This window comes from Plectrocnemia conspersa, unplaced genomic scaffold, assembly GCF_051122295.1.
Source record: "Plectrocnemia conspersa isolate PC_06_02 unplaced genomic scaffold, ASM5112229v1 ptg000004l, whole genome shotgun sequence".
Lineage (NCBI taxonomy): Eukaryota > Metazoa > Arthropoda > Insecta > Trichoptera > Polycentropodidae > Plectrocnemia > Plectrocnemia conspersa.
In genome coordinates, this window is record NW_028277168.1 from 3111416 (window position 1) to 3128468 (window position 17053).

The 17053-nt window shown below is 32.4% G+C and overlaps 2 protein-coding genes across 3 annotated transcripts; one reads left to right on the forward strand and one right to left on the reverse strand.

The window, feature by feature from the left end:
• The first annotated feature begins 3177 nt into the window (after positions 1-3177).
• Positions 3178-14317, forward strand: yem (yemanuclein). Of its 2 annotated transcripts, none has more exons than XM_088184547.1 (14): positions 3178-3331; positions 6891-7010; positions 7090-7200; positions 7547-7702; positions 7775-7930; positions 7989-8121; positions 8198-8306; positions 8373-8549; positions 8626-8793; positions 8867-8947; positions 10024-10122; positions 10201-10341; positions 10404-12069; positions 14039-14317. In XM_088184547.1, the coding sequence occupies exons 1-14, from the start codon at positions 3215-3217 to the stop codon at positions 14093-14095; spliced, it is 3291 nt and encodes a 1096-aa protein (XP_088040673.1). In that variant the 5' UTR covers positions 3178-3214; the 3' UTR covers positions 14096-14317. The 2 variants fall into 2 exon arrangements, with proteins under 2 accessions (XP_088040673.1, XP_088040674.1); XM_088184548.1 differs by having other exon boundaries at positions 8201-8306.
• Positions 14318-15762: 1445 nt separating this feature from the next.
• On the reverse strand, positions 15763-16623 carry LOC148235650 (uncharacterized). Its single transcript, XM_088184549.1, has 4 exons — positions 16485-16623; positions 16257-16411; positions 16073-16198; positions 15763-16001 (listed from the first exon to the last, which is right to left on the reverse strand). The coding sequence occupies exons 1-4, from the start codon at positions 16552-16554 to the stop codon at positions 15906-15908; spliced, it is 447 nt and encodes a 148-aa protein (XP_088040675.1). The 5' UTR covers positions 16555-16623; the 3' UTR covers positions 15763-15905.
• Positions 16624-17053: the final 430 nt, after the last annotated feature.

Sequence of the window (17053 nt, forward strand, 5' to 3'; positions counted from 1 at the left end):
TACAAATACATGTTATATGTTTATAGCCATTTTCATGTTTATAATTTGCTATTAGCTACAATTATATAAAATATAGAAATGTAAAATAAAACGTTTGGTGTATTTTGCACATCTAAAATTAAATTTAAATTAAGTTAAGTACTATGTAAATACAATTAGAAAACGGTCACATTTATTGAATAGATATTTCATTGTACCTTTTTTCACCACGATAATGCAAGACAGTAAATCAAATGTAAAATTATACAACCTAAGATTTTTACCCTTTTCAAACCCTGCAAAAATACATTAACGGTAAAACTGTGTATTCAATAAAATAGTTCAAAACTTGAACTCGTTCCAAAGCCTAGATAATAAATAAGTCGAACAAAATATAATGCTTCAGAAATTTTCTCTGGACTTTTGGTCAGGCAAACGAGTTTCGTGTATATATTCATTGCACAATTACCATTAATGTAGAGAAATTATTTCTATACTTTTATATGTATCTTAACGACGGTTATTCTTAACCATAATAGCTCAGTGGTTATAATTATTAATATTGTTTATTGACCTAGTTATCTCTCGAGTGTTGTGAATTCCCAAGACAATTTATTATCTATAAAAGATTTTCAAAAGCGGCTCCCAAGTTAATGAAATGGAAATTATTAAGGAAACAATTGAAAAATCATATAATCTAAAACACAAACTATGAAAAAGGTATTATATCATCAAATTAACATGCGTTATAAAGTTTATTGCAGTAGTGTAATTATGAACACTGATGTATTATATTGCGACAGTTGTAGAATAATTCTATAACACAACTTACACATTTGACCGCGTCGTAAGCGATTCATTTTTGTCACGAATTAGATCGGATTTCGAGAATTGTACCGCTTTGGTGTAATTTATCAAGTCAATACAAATTTCGCCATCGAGTAACGCGTCGGTCTGTGACACAGAACAGTCATTCTGTGCTCTGTGAGAACGTTTAACATGGACTTCAGGTAGTCACATGGATTTATACGTGAGCTGTAACTCTCGGACATCCAGAGTACGTGTCACCATTTGATATTTTATAAAGTTTTATGTCTAATATTGAATTCAGAGGTAAATATACATAAAAGACCAGCGGTATATAAAAGTGGTGGTCAACTTGTTTATTATCGGGATCGACTTTTTAGATAAAAAATAGGCACGAGCTACCTATCAAATTCCCAAAATATTAGGCATATTTCAGCTCGCTGGGCTAATCGATAATAAAAAGAGGAAGGCTAGGTACAAATGAATTCATATTAAAATCGAAAACTTTTTATCATGAAAAACACTAAATTGTTGAACGAAATTTGATTTTGCTGATTTGGGTCATATATTGACCCTGTGTTTGTTGTAACGTAAAATTTATACTTTTTTTTAACGGTTATTCATTAGTAAAAAAATCTGCAAAAACCATTCTAATTAAAATAAATCATTAATCAATATCACTGACATCTGACGATTGATCCAATTGTAAGGAAAATAAAACACGGCAATAATTATATTTTATGAAGTGTTGATTTAAATTTTTTCCTATTTTTTTCTTTACAACTTATAGTTGTGTTTTGTTGTACATATGTATGTGTGTATATTAATTTTTTTTTTTTTATTTTACTTTGCTTTTTGAAGTTTGCAAAGGGTGAATATACGACTTCAATAAAGGTTTCTTTAACAATTTCGTCATCGCAAAACGATTTGTATTTTTTAGCTATTTGATAACTCGTTCGGAAAGAGTGCTCGATTGACTTTGAAAATATCCTTTGTTGCGTAATTAATCTAGATTTTAGTTATTGCAAATTATTTTTCCTTGTTTCACTATTCATAGAAAAATCAGATTTAACATGTTACGTGTTGAAATAGCGCTCCGAATTTCCTTTGCTTGGTTATTGTGACGAAAGCGCCACATATCAAACACTAATGTTTCTCTTGAATCATGACGAGAAAATAGATTAAATCTTAATATATATTATACGTTTTTGTCTTTCTTGTATTATTTATGAATATATTAAAAAGTATTATTAATAAAATACACTATAAGTAGCAAACAATATAACGTTAATACTTATTATGTAAATTTAACCGCGACAGCGTGGCACATAAACAGCCACTAGGCCGCAGCTCGCAAAGCTAACTGGCAACATGCTGATTCTCTTCCTACTTTCCACACGACCACTTTTTCCCTTCACCTTCCCACTAAGCTCGTTACTAGCGTCAGAAACATGACGTACTTAACCATATTTTAACTATTATTAAGAAAATTAGATTAAAATTTAGCATGAAACGTATTGAGATGGCGCTCCATATATCCTTTTGTATGTATTATGACAGAAACTCCACAAATATAAAAATCCACGCGATAAAATATCTCTAACATGCTTAGATATAATTTATATAAATGACAAACAGGATTAGCAAATACATATTTTGATACGTTGTTTCGCAATCGACTTGTTAGCCGGGCTTGGTATGTATTACCTGAAAGACCTGTGTTTGAATTCCATATGAATCCTAGTGGTTTTCAATTTTTATCGTGTCTGGATATTGGAATTATTGTTTATTATACAATTACAATTCCTATCGATCATCACAGATTAGGTTTTTATAGATTTCTCCCATCTCGCGGATGAATATCGTGATATATAATATAATCGCACTAGATTACTGATTATATATCTACATACTTTGGTTTGAGTCTGATATTTCACTACTTACTTAAAAGTTGATTGTGTTTACTCAGCTGTAACGCCTATCATGTTTCAACGGAAGATTTATAATAAATAAATAAATATTCTATTCGTATTCTAGTTTATTTGACTGGTTAATCCTATATCGTTATTTTGTTCAAATAAACATTTTAGCATGAGATTCGTATTTCACGGTAAAACGCGGGCGACTGCAAAAAACTTCGCGGGCGACTGGTCGACGCATTCCAATATCACTTATAGTAGTACTAAAAGAAGAAGAAGAAGAAATATCACTCGTTCATTCCTTATGTTTTCGTCTTAATCGCAACGCCGTTCTCGTGTTTCATTAGATTAAAAATAATCGCTTGTCATTGCGTAATACTCAAATTGTGCAATTGTATTTTTGAAAATAGAGCCACGCGGCTTTCGCGCAGGGTGGCAACCCCCGCGACGAAAGGTGCGCGCGCACCCAAACAGATTTGCAAGATGGCGACGGCTCTCCAGCCGTGAGCATGCGGCGCCGCACGGCCGGCAAGGGCCGCGCGCCCAGGATCCACCTAGAGCTCTTCCTCAGCACCGAGCGGGAGTGCCCCGAGTTCAACTACAAGGACTTAGTGCACCAAGAAGAGGTCAGCCCCCGACGCCCCTTTCGACGATCGGCGACGCCTTCGCGTCTCACCGGCCGCCATTGAAAACGTCCAAACGTCATTAATTCTAATATCGTTTCGATTCGCTCTATTTGTGCGCGAAGGGTTCCCGCCTGGCCTACGTGCCGCGTCCTGCAGTTCCTGCCATAATAATTGCACGCTTTCGCGAAACGCGCCGGCGCTTTGTCGCCCTATTTATATCTTTTACTTTTTTATTGTCAATATTTGGCCCGCAATCTCTGACCCGTCGGCCATTAAATTTTACTATTTTTTTTATTTTTATTCTATTTGACCACGATCAAAATGGCGGATATGTAAACAGGATTTAAATCAATTAGCCGTTTCTTGCTACTATTGGTATTGATCCACATTTAGATTCATTAATATGCAAATCAACATTTGCATAACTTTTATCTAAAACACCCACGACTGCATTCAATGTACTGCATTCAATTCTGTTTTGAACTGATAGACCCGAAAGAGATAAAAGTGACTTTCCCACCTAATTCGTTTCTGAAATATGTTTCTATATAACAGTGGTTTTTAACTCATATTCCACCAAATAATTATTTTGACGTTTCAATGCCACATCCTACCTAAACTAAACATTCTGTAGGCTTTTTGTTTTTTTAGTAGTTTGGTCTGGGCAGTTGCTCGCCTGATATCTTCAGAGTTTTGCAACAGTCGGTCTATAAGATTGCACTATTTCTTCAGGTGTAAACTTTAACATCTTGAAATTAGGTGTTAAATATTTAAAAGGGTAGAAGGATTCTAATATGATTTTTTTGTCAGTGCAACAAACAAAACTCCAATAATAGTGCCCAAGCAACTGTATATAAACCGTGGAATCTTACTTTAAGAAATTGTTGAATAATAAATCAAAAATCTATCTTAGTTTAATACTTCAGTTACATCAATCACATAACTACAACTATTGTATTGAAGAATATATATTGCACTGTAAATTTACAGAGCAACGCAGCAGGAGAGATGGTATTTAAATGTATCGATGATTCAAATTTGCTTGTCTCTTGTAGTCTGCATTATTTTTAAGCTGAGAAAATGACTCCTTAATATTAAAGATGATTTGATTGTCAAATATATTTTACTTTTACTTTCCCCTTCAACGCTCTTGGATTTCCTGTGATAAATTAACATTGACTAATTTAAAATTACCAATACTTACACTGAAAAGCTATATATAATATATTTTTAGAAGGCTTATGCCATGCAGGCATTTTCCCCGTAATTCGATTTTGTTTAAATTGATAAGAAATTAATTTTTCAACAGCTTTTTTAATAAATGGAATACTACGTAAAGAAATCCTCATTAAAAAAAATTCAGACGTTGATCTTTGATTCATATTTGTGTTATTTCGAAACAATCTGAAGCAGTAATTCCACAATTTTAAACATATTTCATAATTTTATTAAACATTTAAAATGAATGATTGGCTTAAGTCATGCAATGACTGATTAAAGCAAAAATATTAAGTCAACGAGAGTTTTTATTCCTTTTTGCTTATATAGACACTGCAATTTCTGTTTTTTTTTATTGATTGACAAAGGCAAAATATTGACACCTAAACGGGAATAATATTGATAAAAATCTTTTAAAACCTAATTGTATAAAAGTCAAGGACTGCTAAAAAACATAATATATATTATCCAAAAATTGACGGTAAACGATATGTTTCATTTTTAAATTGTATACATTTCCAAAATTCATTGATTGATTATGCTGATTTATGTAACATTTGGAGACCTTGATCTTCTTGCATCTCAATTAATTCTAATTCTCCTGATACCGTTTTAGAAAGTAAACATTTTAATAATGTAAAATTAGGTTTCAAATGGTTTTAATAAAAATGCAATTGATGGTTTTAATTCTATTAAATTTTCAAAACGTTCTAACAGGTTTTTTAATTTTATTATATGATGGCTGTAGGACGAATATCAGATTCTGAAACGGCTTTTTTTTAAGAGAGGAAAGTGATTGAATGTATTTTCTATTATATCCTTTTGGAAAAGTTGTATTTTTCTTTTAAAACTGAAAATGCCCTGACTTAATTCTGAAATACTCTTGTAATCATATTATATCGGTGAAGAACATTAAGTCATAGATCCGTGCATTATCTTTTAATTGCGGATATAATTATTGCTTTTTTTCATCTAGAAAGTCAATAATAGGTTTCAAAAATATTACAAACCTGTTCAATACATTGTACGTTGATAACCTACATGACTATACAGTACAAGTGATATTTTGCATTGATTCGATTAAAATTTACGATTTTAATGAGCAGTGTAAACACGTGATTAAAATTAAAACAAAGTGTTTGGCGATAAGATGTTCCCGATGCATACCAGCTGAATCACATTACATAGGTTTCGAGGGTTGAACCGAGGCTAACGACTGAACGAATTATCTTCTGGGGTTCGAGTGTATTTACAAAATTTAGAAATTTTAATAAATAATAAATATTTTCTTATTTATTAGTTGAGCCATAGTAAAGGTCTTAAAGCTTGCTTAGCCACCGTTGATACCTAATTTTCACACGCTTCTGACAATAAGGACAATAATTTGTGAAAGGTCTAAATTTTAAGGCTCAAAATATATTTGACATGATTTTTTTGTGCTGTTTCAGTGGCTGTTATCAACCATTGTGTTCCTGTTTTGGCACAGCTATTACATAGTTCTCTGTATTTACACAGTTTATTTCTTCATGTCATGCATATGAGAATCCCAATGATTTTATCTCGCTAAGATCTTATTAGATCTATTAGTAATTAGATCAAACAGTGTTTTGCCTTGCGTCTGATACCTTATGGACCATACTTAAAAATAAAACGAAAACAAATTGAAAATGTATTACTTGAATGTATTTATTTTTTATAATCGGTGTACTTAGCATTAACAAACATGTGTTTGCCGATCTTAGCAGGAGACTCCAGATGTTTGTACGATTTTAGTTTGAAAGTGAAAACTTTCGATTGCATATTTATGAGCATCAGAATATTATACAACTATGCCCTATTTTTTGTTGGAGACTCAGTGCATATAAATAAATTCACGTGATCGCTAAGAACAGGGCGGAATTAGAACAAATAAAATAACTATAACGGTATTAATTAAATAAATAAAAGTACAAGTACAGCAAATAAAACATATAAAACTAGAACAATAGTGAAAGGGGCGATAAGATAATTATTTTGACAAACGAATCTCAAGAATAACAAATCATTACTAACATGTGTACTTCTACATACCGGTACCGCCCCTCAGGGCGATCGACCGATCACAGGGCAGAAACATTAAACAATGTTTTTATGCCTGACTTAGACTAGTAAAATACACAATAATTGAAAAGATAAATTAAGATATTAGATTTTTTTTATTCTATAATTAAAAATCTATAATTAAAAGCTAGAGCCCAGTGTATTTGAAAAATTTGAGCAAAAGATTTCCAAATTCCGTGTAAAATGGTTTATATTCATATATACATATTTTTTATACTAATAAATATTTTAATATTTTCAGAAGAAAAAAGAAGCAGAAATTGAAAAGAAAAAGGGGGGTGCGCCTAACGGAATCTGGGACACCTTTTCGGATAACGACGAAGATGTGGAAAAGATTGCAAAACAATTTGAGCAGAAATATGTAACTTTTTAATATCAAACATTAGTTTATTATTAAATAGATCAAACAAATTTATGAGTTTCTGGCTTTCTAAATACAGGGCAGTTCCAGTACATACGGCAGATCGAAAGGGCGAAATAAACAAGACGATTACGCGGACATCGGAGCAGGCTACGATGAAAACGACTCGTTCATCGATAACACAGATGGAGTAAGATTGTTTAATAACGTTTAAATAAATAAACAGCTAGATCCACGCATATGAAGTTAGTTGCAAATAAATAATGAATATTTTATTAACTAAACTTGGCTAAATTTCTTTACCGATTAATTTATTATTTTACATGTGATATTTTTGTATAAACTATAAGTGTATGTTTTATGAATGTATTTAAATTATATCATTTAGAAAAATGTGTTTTTAACGGTGTTAACTCATCAGCTCATAAATATTTAAGATTAGATTCATTTTTTAAATTTAATTATGAATTATGAATGAATTATATTTTATAGTAATTAATATTTTCCTATAAACTAATAATTTTATATACTTTCAGTACGATGAAATAATACCTCCAGAATGCGATACTGCGTGTGGCGGGTTCTACATTAACAGCGGGTCGTTGGAGTTTAAGAATGTAAGCGGAGTCGGTGCGAGTGTCGTAGACGGAGCCGGCGGTGACTCTTCACCAGCTCACAAAAAGACCAACAAGGTTTTGTTCACATTCCGTCGGTGCTTATTATACTCGATTATGTATTAATGTATCTTTTCTTATCTTATATAGCGTCCGTTGTCGTCGAGTGAAAGTGAAGAAGAATCATCGTCGTCCGACGAAGAATCCGAAGGTTCCGTAATTGAGAAAAATCCGGACACCGACGCTAAGGAAGCGAAGGCTAACTCAGTTACCGATTCGGATAAGTCTGGAGAAGATCAAAAGAAGGTACTTTGTTGGGATTTTTTGGTGAAGGGTTTATTTTGATGCTCAATTCTATTTACAGTCAAAGTCCGAAAAGTTAAAGGATGAATTGCCACGGAAGAAAAGAAAGAGCTCGTTGGAGGGGAGCACCAGTAGCGGTCAAGAAACAGCCACCAAAAAGCCTCCAAAAGACATCACAGAGAATAGAACGAGCGGTATAATCTTAGTTATTAAAACAATAACAGTAATCTCCGAGCACTTATGACCGTAAACTACATATTGCATTTTCAGCAGTCGAAAGCAATAATAACGAAGGAAGCACAGACTCTCACTCGTCGGATTCGTCCAAACCACAAGTTGTTCCTAGTTCAGATAATCATGCCAGTTCCGACAGTTCCAGGTATGAAATGCTCGTAATGTAGGTGTGTTATATGAGATTATATATCATTTTAATCGCATCATTCAGAGACACTGCGTCAGCGACGTCGGTCACTCTGCCGACTCCCGCTCCGCTTATCATGCCTACTGATCTATCCCCGGAGACGACGTTACTCATTAAACGGCTGAAAACATTAGCTGATTCGCATTTTGCGGCTCACACCGGAAAACTATCGGGCACCGAAGTTAACGATATTATCTTAGGGTTAGTGTAATTAACATTTACATCCGTAAACATCTTGTAAATAGTCAAACATAACTATCTCCGTCTAATATTTTAGTTTAGAATTACAATGTAAACGTGGCAAAATATCACCGAGGTACCGACACGGTGTGTTCGCATATGCGGCTCAGTTATTACGTCGCGGAAAAGCGGGACTGTTGCAGCGTGCTCGGAGACTCGCTGAGGATCACCAACGTAACACAACAATCAACTCCCCTATTGAAAAGTGAGCCTCGGAAAAGTGTAAATATAGAATACGCTTTTAAAACTATGAAATATATTCATTGTTCATATTACAGACTCAAAAGTATTATTGAAAAGATGAAGCCTACGCTGCTGGAGCAGTACCGAATAGAAGCACAAAAGATTGTAGAAATCAAGTAAGTTCACATACATTGCCTATGAAAAAAACCATCACTGCGGATTTGAAGAATCATAATTTTTGACATACATCTTGCTGCTATTTCTTTCGTCTTTTAACATTGGTCATATACTTATTTTTCTACAATAAATTATTACCTATTTGGATATGTTAACTCGTTGCTTTCATTATTCAATATGAATAAAAAGCTGCCAGAAATACCATTCGAGCAGATGATTTTGTCTGCTACTTAACACTCAATGCTATGGATGTCAATTGATGTTCAAGCAGTCTTCCAGTATTATATATGTTACAGTTAGTGCTAAATTTCGATTGAGTATACAATGACTAGACAAAGTATGCACTATGAGTTTTAGTTAAATGCTGCATTTAATGTATACTTTCCCTAGATAATGCATGCATTGTGAATGCTTTAACTAGTAAATGTGGGAAAATTTACCAGTCCAGTGTGTACCTACTTACATAAAATATACAAAATAAGTGATTTCTCCAAAAAGTCATTCATTCTATGAAATATGTATTTACTCAATTATTATACTCTATTTGCGTTAGCACAGTCAGTTCAAGAGCTATCTATTTCATCATTATTCATATTTGATCCGACTCGAGATTATTTTTGCCAGCATATCATTTATAGAAATAAAAATTAGGTCAACAATTTTTAACAAGATTATAATAATATACATAATATACCTAAAGTAAAATAAAATGTTTTCTTTAAATAAAACGATATATTAAAATAAGTAAAAGTAACAAATTTAATAATTGTACTCGCAAGAGAAAAAGTTTGTTTCGTTGGTTTTATTTTGCCAGGTTGACTAAATCTAATCTTAAATTTTTAACCTTTTCCATGTGTAATTTAAACTGAATTAGATTTTAAAAATAAGATTCCTTCTAGTAAGTCAATGTTTATGGAAGCTCTTATATCAGGTTTGATTATTTTAAGCGTGGAAAATAAATGCTCTTCAATGCACTCAATGTGCTAAAGAAAATTATTATAAAAAGGAGTCTATTGATTTTTTTATGACCCCTAATATTTATAATATAGAACAAATATTTTTTTATCTTTTGTAGTAAAAAAATTGCAACTCATAATTCTACACAAGAGGACGCCAACAAACTTCAAGAACGCAGATTGCCCAAAAGAAGATTTCCATGGAACGATCAAGTCAGGTAATCGTCACTTATTGCAATATAGAATAATTTTATAATATATTTTACGGACATTAATTGTGTAATTGTATTACTTAGATCTGTTTTACAAGAAATATTACAAAATCGAGGAATGGATATCGAAGACGGCAAAGAAGCGATGCAGTTTCTTCAAACTGGCGTTTTGCCTTTGTTTCCTCCCGGTTTTGTAAGAATGCCGACTTTGCTTCAGCAAGTTAGGTAAAAACTACTTAGACTATCGATAAACATACTTTTATATTCATGATCTTATCGTTTTGTAGAAATGTCAAACCCTCGAAAGCACCGGACGCAACGAAAAAAGCGAATAAGTGCGATCCTAAACAGCTCAGTGCGGCAACCGTCGCCGCCAAACCTACAACGAAGACCACCGTTGATAACGCAGAGCTTGAAACGCCTCAAGAACTGGCGAAAACTCCCGACGGTTTACCCGCAAAGAGCGATCGCGTGTTGAGCGTGGCCATCGAGAGGATAAACGTGAACACACTCGACAGCGATAAGCCCGAGAGCTTCAAAGTGCAGAGTGACAGCGTAACCAGTTCGCAAACGCTACCCAATAACGTTTCGATATCGATAACCAGTGTCTTCCCGAAAAAATGTGATAGTGAAAAAACTGCTAGTGCTCCTAAAGTAACCAAACCGGTCACGCCCGTCGAATCGGTAATAATAAAACCGTTCTCGGACATTCCGAAAGACAATTTGCAATCGCCGCCGAAGAGTATCGATCCGCTTAGCGTATCGCCCGGCGCCATCGTCAGCTCTGTGATTAAATCAGTCGCCGAAAGCGTTTGCCCGAACCAAGGCGTCGGCAGTATCAAAGTGAAGCCTCCGAGTTCGCTCTTCGATAAGAGCACCATTGCAAAAATAATATCCGGAAAAAACACAGACACCCCGAACAAGACTCAAGAAGGTATTCAGCAAACGCCAGATAAGATATTCAGCAAACCTAACATACAAGATTGTTCACATTTAATCAAAAGAAAGTCCAGTAATGTACCGTCGCCGACTACAGTGACTTTGATGCCGGCGAAGCAAGAATTCGCGAAACCTACCTATAAAACAGATCATCGAAATAGCGTGCATCAAAAATATGAGTCAAATTTGAACGGTAATAAGCCGAAGGATATTTCACCGATGCTGCAAAATGAACAAAACCACAGTTTCTTGAAGCCGTCGTCTTCTAAAGCGACCGAGCATCCGCACATTCATACAATACAAACGGACAATTCTAGTCACATTTCAGCTCAGAGAATTGTTAAAAAAGCGGACGATTTCGACATTTACAATTCTAAAAACGTTACTTCCAAAACTAGCAACTACGATTATAAAAAATCGCCCAAGAATAGCCCTGCGGTATTGAATTTGGATGACAGTAGCAGCGACGATTGCGTCGAGATTTTGACCGACGAAGAAGGCGTCATCAAACAACCGACGCCTCCGAAGCCCGTCGAAGACTCTAAGAACTATAATAAATACGCCAAGTACTTCGGCGTCAAAGAAGATGTGAAAACTCAGCCGGAAGTCAATGTAGACTACATGAAGAACAAGAGCAACAAATGGTATTACAACATGATCAACAATCCGCAATTACCGTTCGTGCCCAACGACAACAACGGCAACAAGAGCAGTGGTGCCAAGAAGGTCCACTACTCGCGCAGCTTCAGCGAGCCCGAACACAAGAAGTCGAAACACGACGACTCCAAATCGGAGCACGCGCAAAGTGAGGGGTGCGATGAAAGGACTCCGAAAATTAGTGTTAGAAACGATAGTGTTATAAAAGATGCAATTAAGTCTGATAGGATTATAGATATAGTGCCTGACAAGAGTAGCAATTTGTTGAATATCGAAAAGGACATGGTCAACAACGAAAAGGATAACATGGATCAAGAAGATTTCAATAGAGTTATGCAAGATTTAAAAGAACTCCAGGTACAGTGTTCGATCATTCATACGGGCATCACTCGACTTACCCGATAGCTTATTAAGGTGGACTTTCGCTGCGATCTTCCTGAAGAGAGCTAGATTAATGTGTGTGTGTGTGTGTATGTATGCGTAGAGACGACCCGGAGAATTGCTGGAACGATTTTTCCCCCCTAGTCCTGCCTTTTAAATCTATTTTGAATCACTATTCTTGGAATAGGCATATTAATTATCTTTTATAATTTCTCGTTAAGCATTTACAGAGGATAGTTTCAATCAAAAAATATGTAATGAACTTGTCATTATATTGATAAAAATCTTTCTCGTTTGAAATTAATTTAATTAATACTCTTCTCAGACTTCTTATTGTTGTTTTATTGGCTTTATAGATATGCTAAATAAACTGCAGTTTGTGATATCTGATCGTTATTGATTAGTGGGGATATCCTGAGTAAATACTTTTATTGTAAAAAAAGAACGAAAATTCCTCATTGCCATAATAAATTATATAATCCTCATAGAGGAAAGAAATTTCAAATTAAAGAACAATGAAATTACTTTTTTTAACCCTTTGGTTGCCGAGCATTTAATGATTATTATCTAAATATCTATGTATTACATAAAAAAATTATAATATATATTTGGAAAAACTGTTATTTGCTTCCGAAGCAAACACTTGACATCCTATTAAACATATGTCCGACTCTCGTCAGATCTAGCAAAGGCCAATATATCGGATTTCGGCAACGAAAGAGTTAAAATGTCTAAAACAGTAATATTTCTTATATAAATAAAACAATGATTTCTGTGCGTGAAAAAATTATATTTATGCTTTTTAACTGACCAATGAAATCTGATTAAAACTACGGAAGTTATCTTGTCATATTTAATTAAGGGAGGTTTTGTGGTCTCCTGGTGATAGTTTAAGAAAGTTTTTCAGAAGAAGCAATAAGTAGTATTACTATTGAAATCTATTTAAAAAAAATTATTGTGGGAATAATACATATTATGCATAATAAATTATGAAGTTTTCTTTAAATATTTAAGTAGTTTTTAATAGGATTGTAAATTTTCATAATTATGTATAAAAAAACTGGTATTGAAAATAGCCCTTTCACAGTTTAGTACGAGTTTGAGTTTTCTTGTGACTTGTTTCAAAGAAACAGGAATTAGTATATAGTATCACTGAGATAAATAGAAATGTTGTATGTTAAATACTGTGATGTATTTGCGTTAAATGTTTTTTATATTGATACATTATCAATAAAAAAACATTTTTTTTAATAAATATCAACTACTTGATGAAATTATTAAACTGTGAAAGGGCTAAATGCTAAATAATAGAGTGAGTCGAATGAAAAGCTTAAAATTGCGATAGAAATCTTGAATGTCACTTCAGCGAGTGAGTAGGAGGTTCCAAAATGATTATGTTCTATGACAGACTCCTTGGGCAGGTCAAGCACTCCAGAATGGACTACAATAGTTAAAGGATTGTACATTTTTATAAACGTTGAAGGACTATGACTTTTGCTCAATAAATTATAATAGTAATTAAAGATTTTCATTTGACCCACTATTATTACGGTAAATAGCGTTCAAGTTAAATAATAAATAATGGCACAAGTCTAATGTACAGCATCTGACTTGAGTAATTGAATTTAAAGTTTAAGACGAAGGTTAGTTACGCCTTATAAAGGACAGATGATATGAAAAGCAATTCTCAAAGGGCCAAATGCAAAGCATATATCGTACTGCCTCTAGGTCATCTCTACTATACATTGAGCGATGCTTGTGTATTATTATTTTCTTTAGCTTCTATCTGTATATTTGTTTTTCATTATTCTTCATTCTTCTTCGTATGTGTGTCCGAATGTGTACTTTGCATTAGAAATCGTAGTCCGCGTGAGTGAACGAGAGAAAGAGACGCTTGTCGAAGCTTATTGTTCGACTTGAAATTAAACGTTGGTATTAATTTTAGGATTTACAGATGCAAGGTGCTCACCAAAGGCTCTACGATGATTCCGCCAATAGTTAGTGAATTGTATTTCGATTACAATTTTTTTTTATTTATTCGTATTATGTTTAATATATATATATATTTTTATTATTGATATAAAAGAGTTATAACGATCAGGATTTATGCTTAAATTGATCATCATTCAATTCATAATTTTCACAATATTTGTATATTTTAGTTACATCTTAATTTAACTGTATATGTGTTTATATTTGATTAAATAAATTCTAATGAAATTTTTATCCGGTTTTTATATTTTTACACGCCTTTATAGAGTTGTACCATAAAATAGACTTTGTGTAATATCATACATTAGTGACGTTTAGAATCAATATCAGACATTTAGATTTTAAAGATCATTTAATTGTATTGATATAAAAAACTGAAATGAGTAACAAACTCAGACAAATAAAAACAGAAATCAATAACCAGCTTTTGGTTATGTGATCTGCCTTTATTTTACAGAGTTTGCTACTTTCGTTGATGTCACTGGTTATATCAAGTTCAATAAAGTTATTTTCATTCTCAGATATATTATGTCCAAAAGTAAAATTCAATTAATCATCATTTTAGGATGTCGTTAAATTTAACACATTGAGTTTTGATTCTAGATGTGACAATGTTTATAAAAGCACAAATTTGTAATCTTGGTTGAGTTTAACAAAAAGCTTTTCGTGTTTAAAATGAGAAATTTAAGTCATCAATGTAATTTTTGTTTTAAAAAAGTTTCACAAAATTCTTGTTTTAATGAACTATGAATAAAGCTTAATAAACGTCGATTTTAAATCCTTTCTACTGTTATATTACACATTAATACAAATTGATATTAATCGGATTTGAAAAGCTTTTGTTATAAATTCAACTGATGATTGCCGATCTCTTATTAGCTTATAAATTAAAAAATATATATATTAGTATTTTTATATAAAATCTACATATATGTATGTGGGTATTTTTCTGTTTCCGCTGAGACATTACTAAACCGATGTGGCGTTCTAATCAATCATAACATATTGTGTCAAAACTAATGCGTTCCACAGTTTCTAAAACTGTGTGTAATTTATTACTTTTAATATTATATAAAATAAATTAATAAACATGAACCTGATTTTTTCATTATTACGTAATCATTTATCATTTGTATTTTATTTTGTAACGCCACCAGCATGCATGGTTGATCAACTATAAACACTATCACGTGATCGGCTAAGTCGCTCGCCATGAACCGTTCATGCTGGTGGCGTTTTGAATCTACCGCATCTATGGACGGCACGCCACTGATTTATATTTATATTAAAATCAAATCCCAAGGTTTCGTAGAAAGCAAATACTATATGTATTACAATTATTATTCATTTTATCATTTAAAAAACATTATATTAAGATTATTTGCCAAAATACTAAAAACAATAATAGATCCATTAACACAAAAATTAATATTGATGGTTACTGATATCATTCCCACTTTTAACGATTAAATTATTAGTTTTAACTAATAATCATTTATAAAAAAAATCATTAATTCCATTCCATGAAATCCATTAATCCACTCGTGATTACGTCAATTAATAATGTAACTTTATCTATGACTTATTATTGCTTTCAAAGTTGTGTGATGATGTCACTCTTAACACATGTTTATATAACATTATTTATTAAATTTATATTAAAATCAAATCCTAAGGTTTTGAATTAAAAATATATTTTAAAAAGCAAATAATACATGTATTAAAAAACATTATATTAAGATTATTTGACATAATACTGAAAACAAGAATAAATCCATTAACACATAAATTGATATTAATGTAAATAAAATATAATTATTTCAGTTAAATTTAAAATCTGCAATTTCTGGAATGTGCGTTCTCAAGCATCTAACTATATAATCGGCGGTTTCACACTCGTCCATTTTTGTAGTTGCCTAAAATTAATAAAAGTAATACTATTCAAGTGATCACAATGTATTATTTACCAAATTCGTAATACACTTACTTCTTTCTCGCACGCGTTTGCTATCTCCTTCATGTGATTCATTCGTTTTACGTCGACTAATAAAAATGGCTTAACTGCATTCACAAAACCCTTCTTTGAAAACTTTTTATCGGACATGATACCAGCCTGATAAAAAAAATCAGTGATAACATAGAGTTAAAAATACTTTTTCTAACAACTTTACCTTATCCAAAATACAGGCTATAGCGCATGCAGCTTTTCCTTTATAAGGCGGACCGTGTCTTATGCTATTCATTTCTTCAATGGTAGCTCCTACGGACTTCATGCAATGTTCGCCAAGTTTCTTTACTCCTTTCTTCATTGATTCAGTCAATATATCTATCAATGAAATACAGAATCACAAGCCAACAATATCGGTCAATAGATATGTAATATAAAATTAAATTCTTACCCATCGGCTTTTGTGGTAATGCCATAGTTACAGATATAATTGCGAAAACAAATACATAAAATGACCTCATTTTTATCTAAATTATACGACTTGTTTTCATGAAACTCAAACAGGTTATGCCTAAAAAATCATGCTAAATTAAGTACAGAATTGAGTCATATATCGTATTTATGTATGTAATTACACAGATTGATTATTTGATAAAATGATCATGATCATCATCATTATGGTAATATTATGTTTATCCACTTAACTATTTTGTTATTTATTTTATATGCAAGTAAAATAATGAAAAGCTATTGTTTTGGTTTACTATATACCATTTTTTATCCAGTTTTAATTATTAAGTTTTATATAATAAAGTTACTAAAAGTTATGAATAAAAACACACTTGAAACGTGTAATATTAATTAAAATTGATTTATGCTACTTTTTGAATAAGAAGCTTTATCTATTTTGTTGTAGGCTGGAGTGTAGTCCAAACTCACACACCAGTATTTCCAAACTACTTTCAATCTGGTGTATCACAATACACCACTTTGAAAATAGTTGATTATGTTACCCTGGTT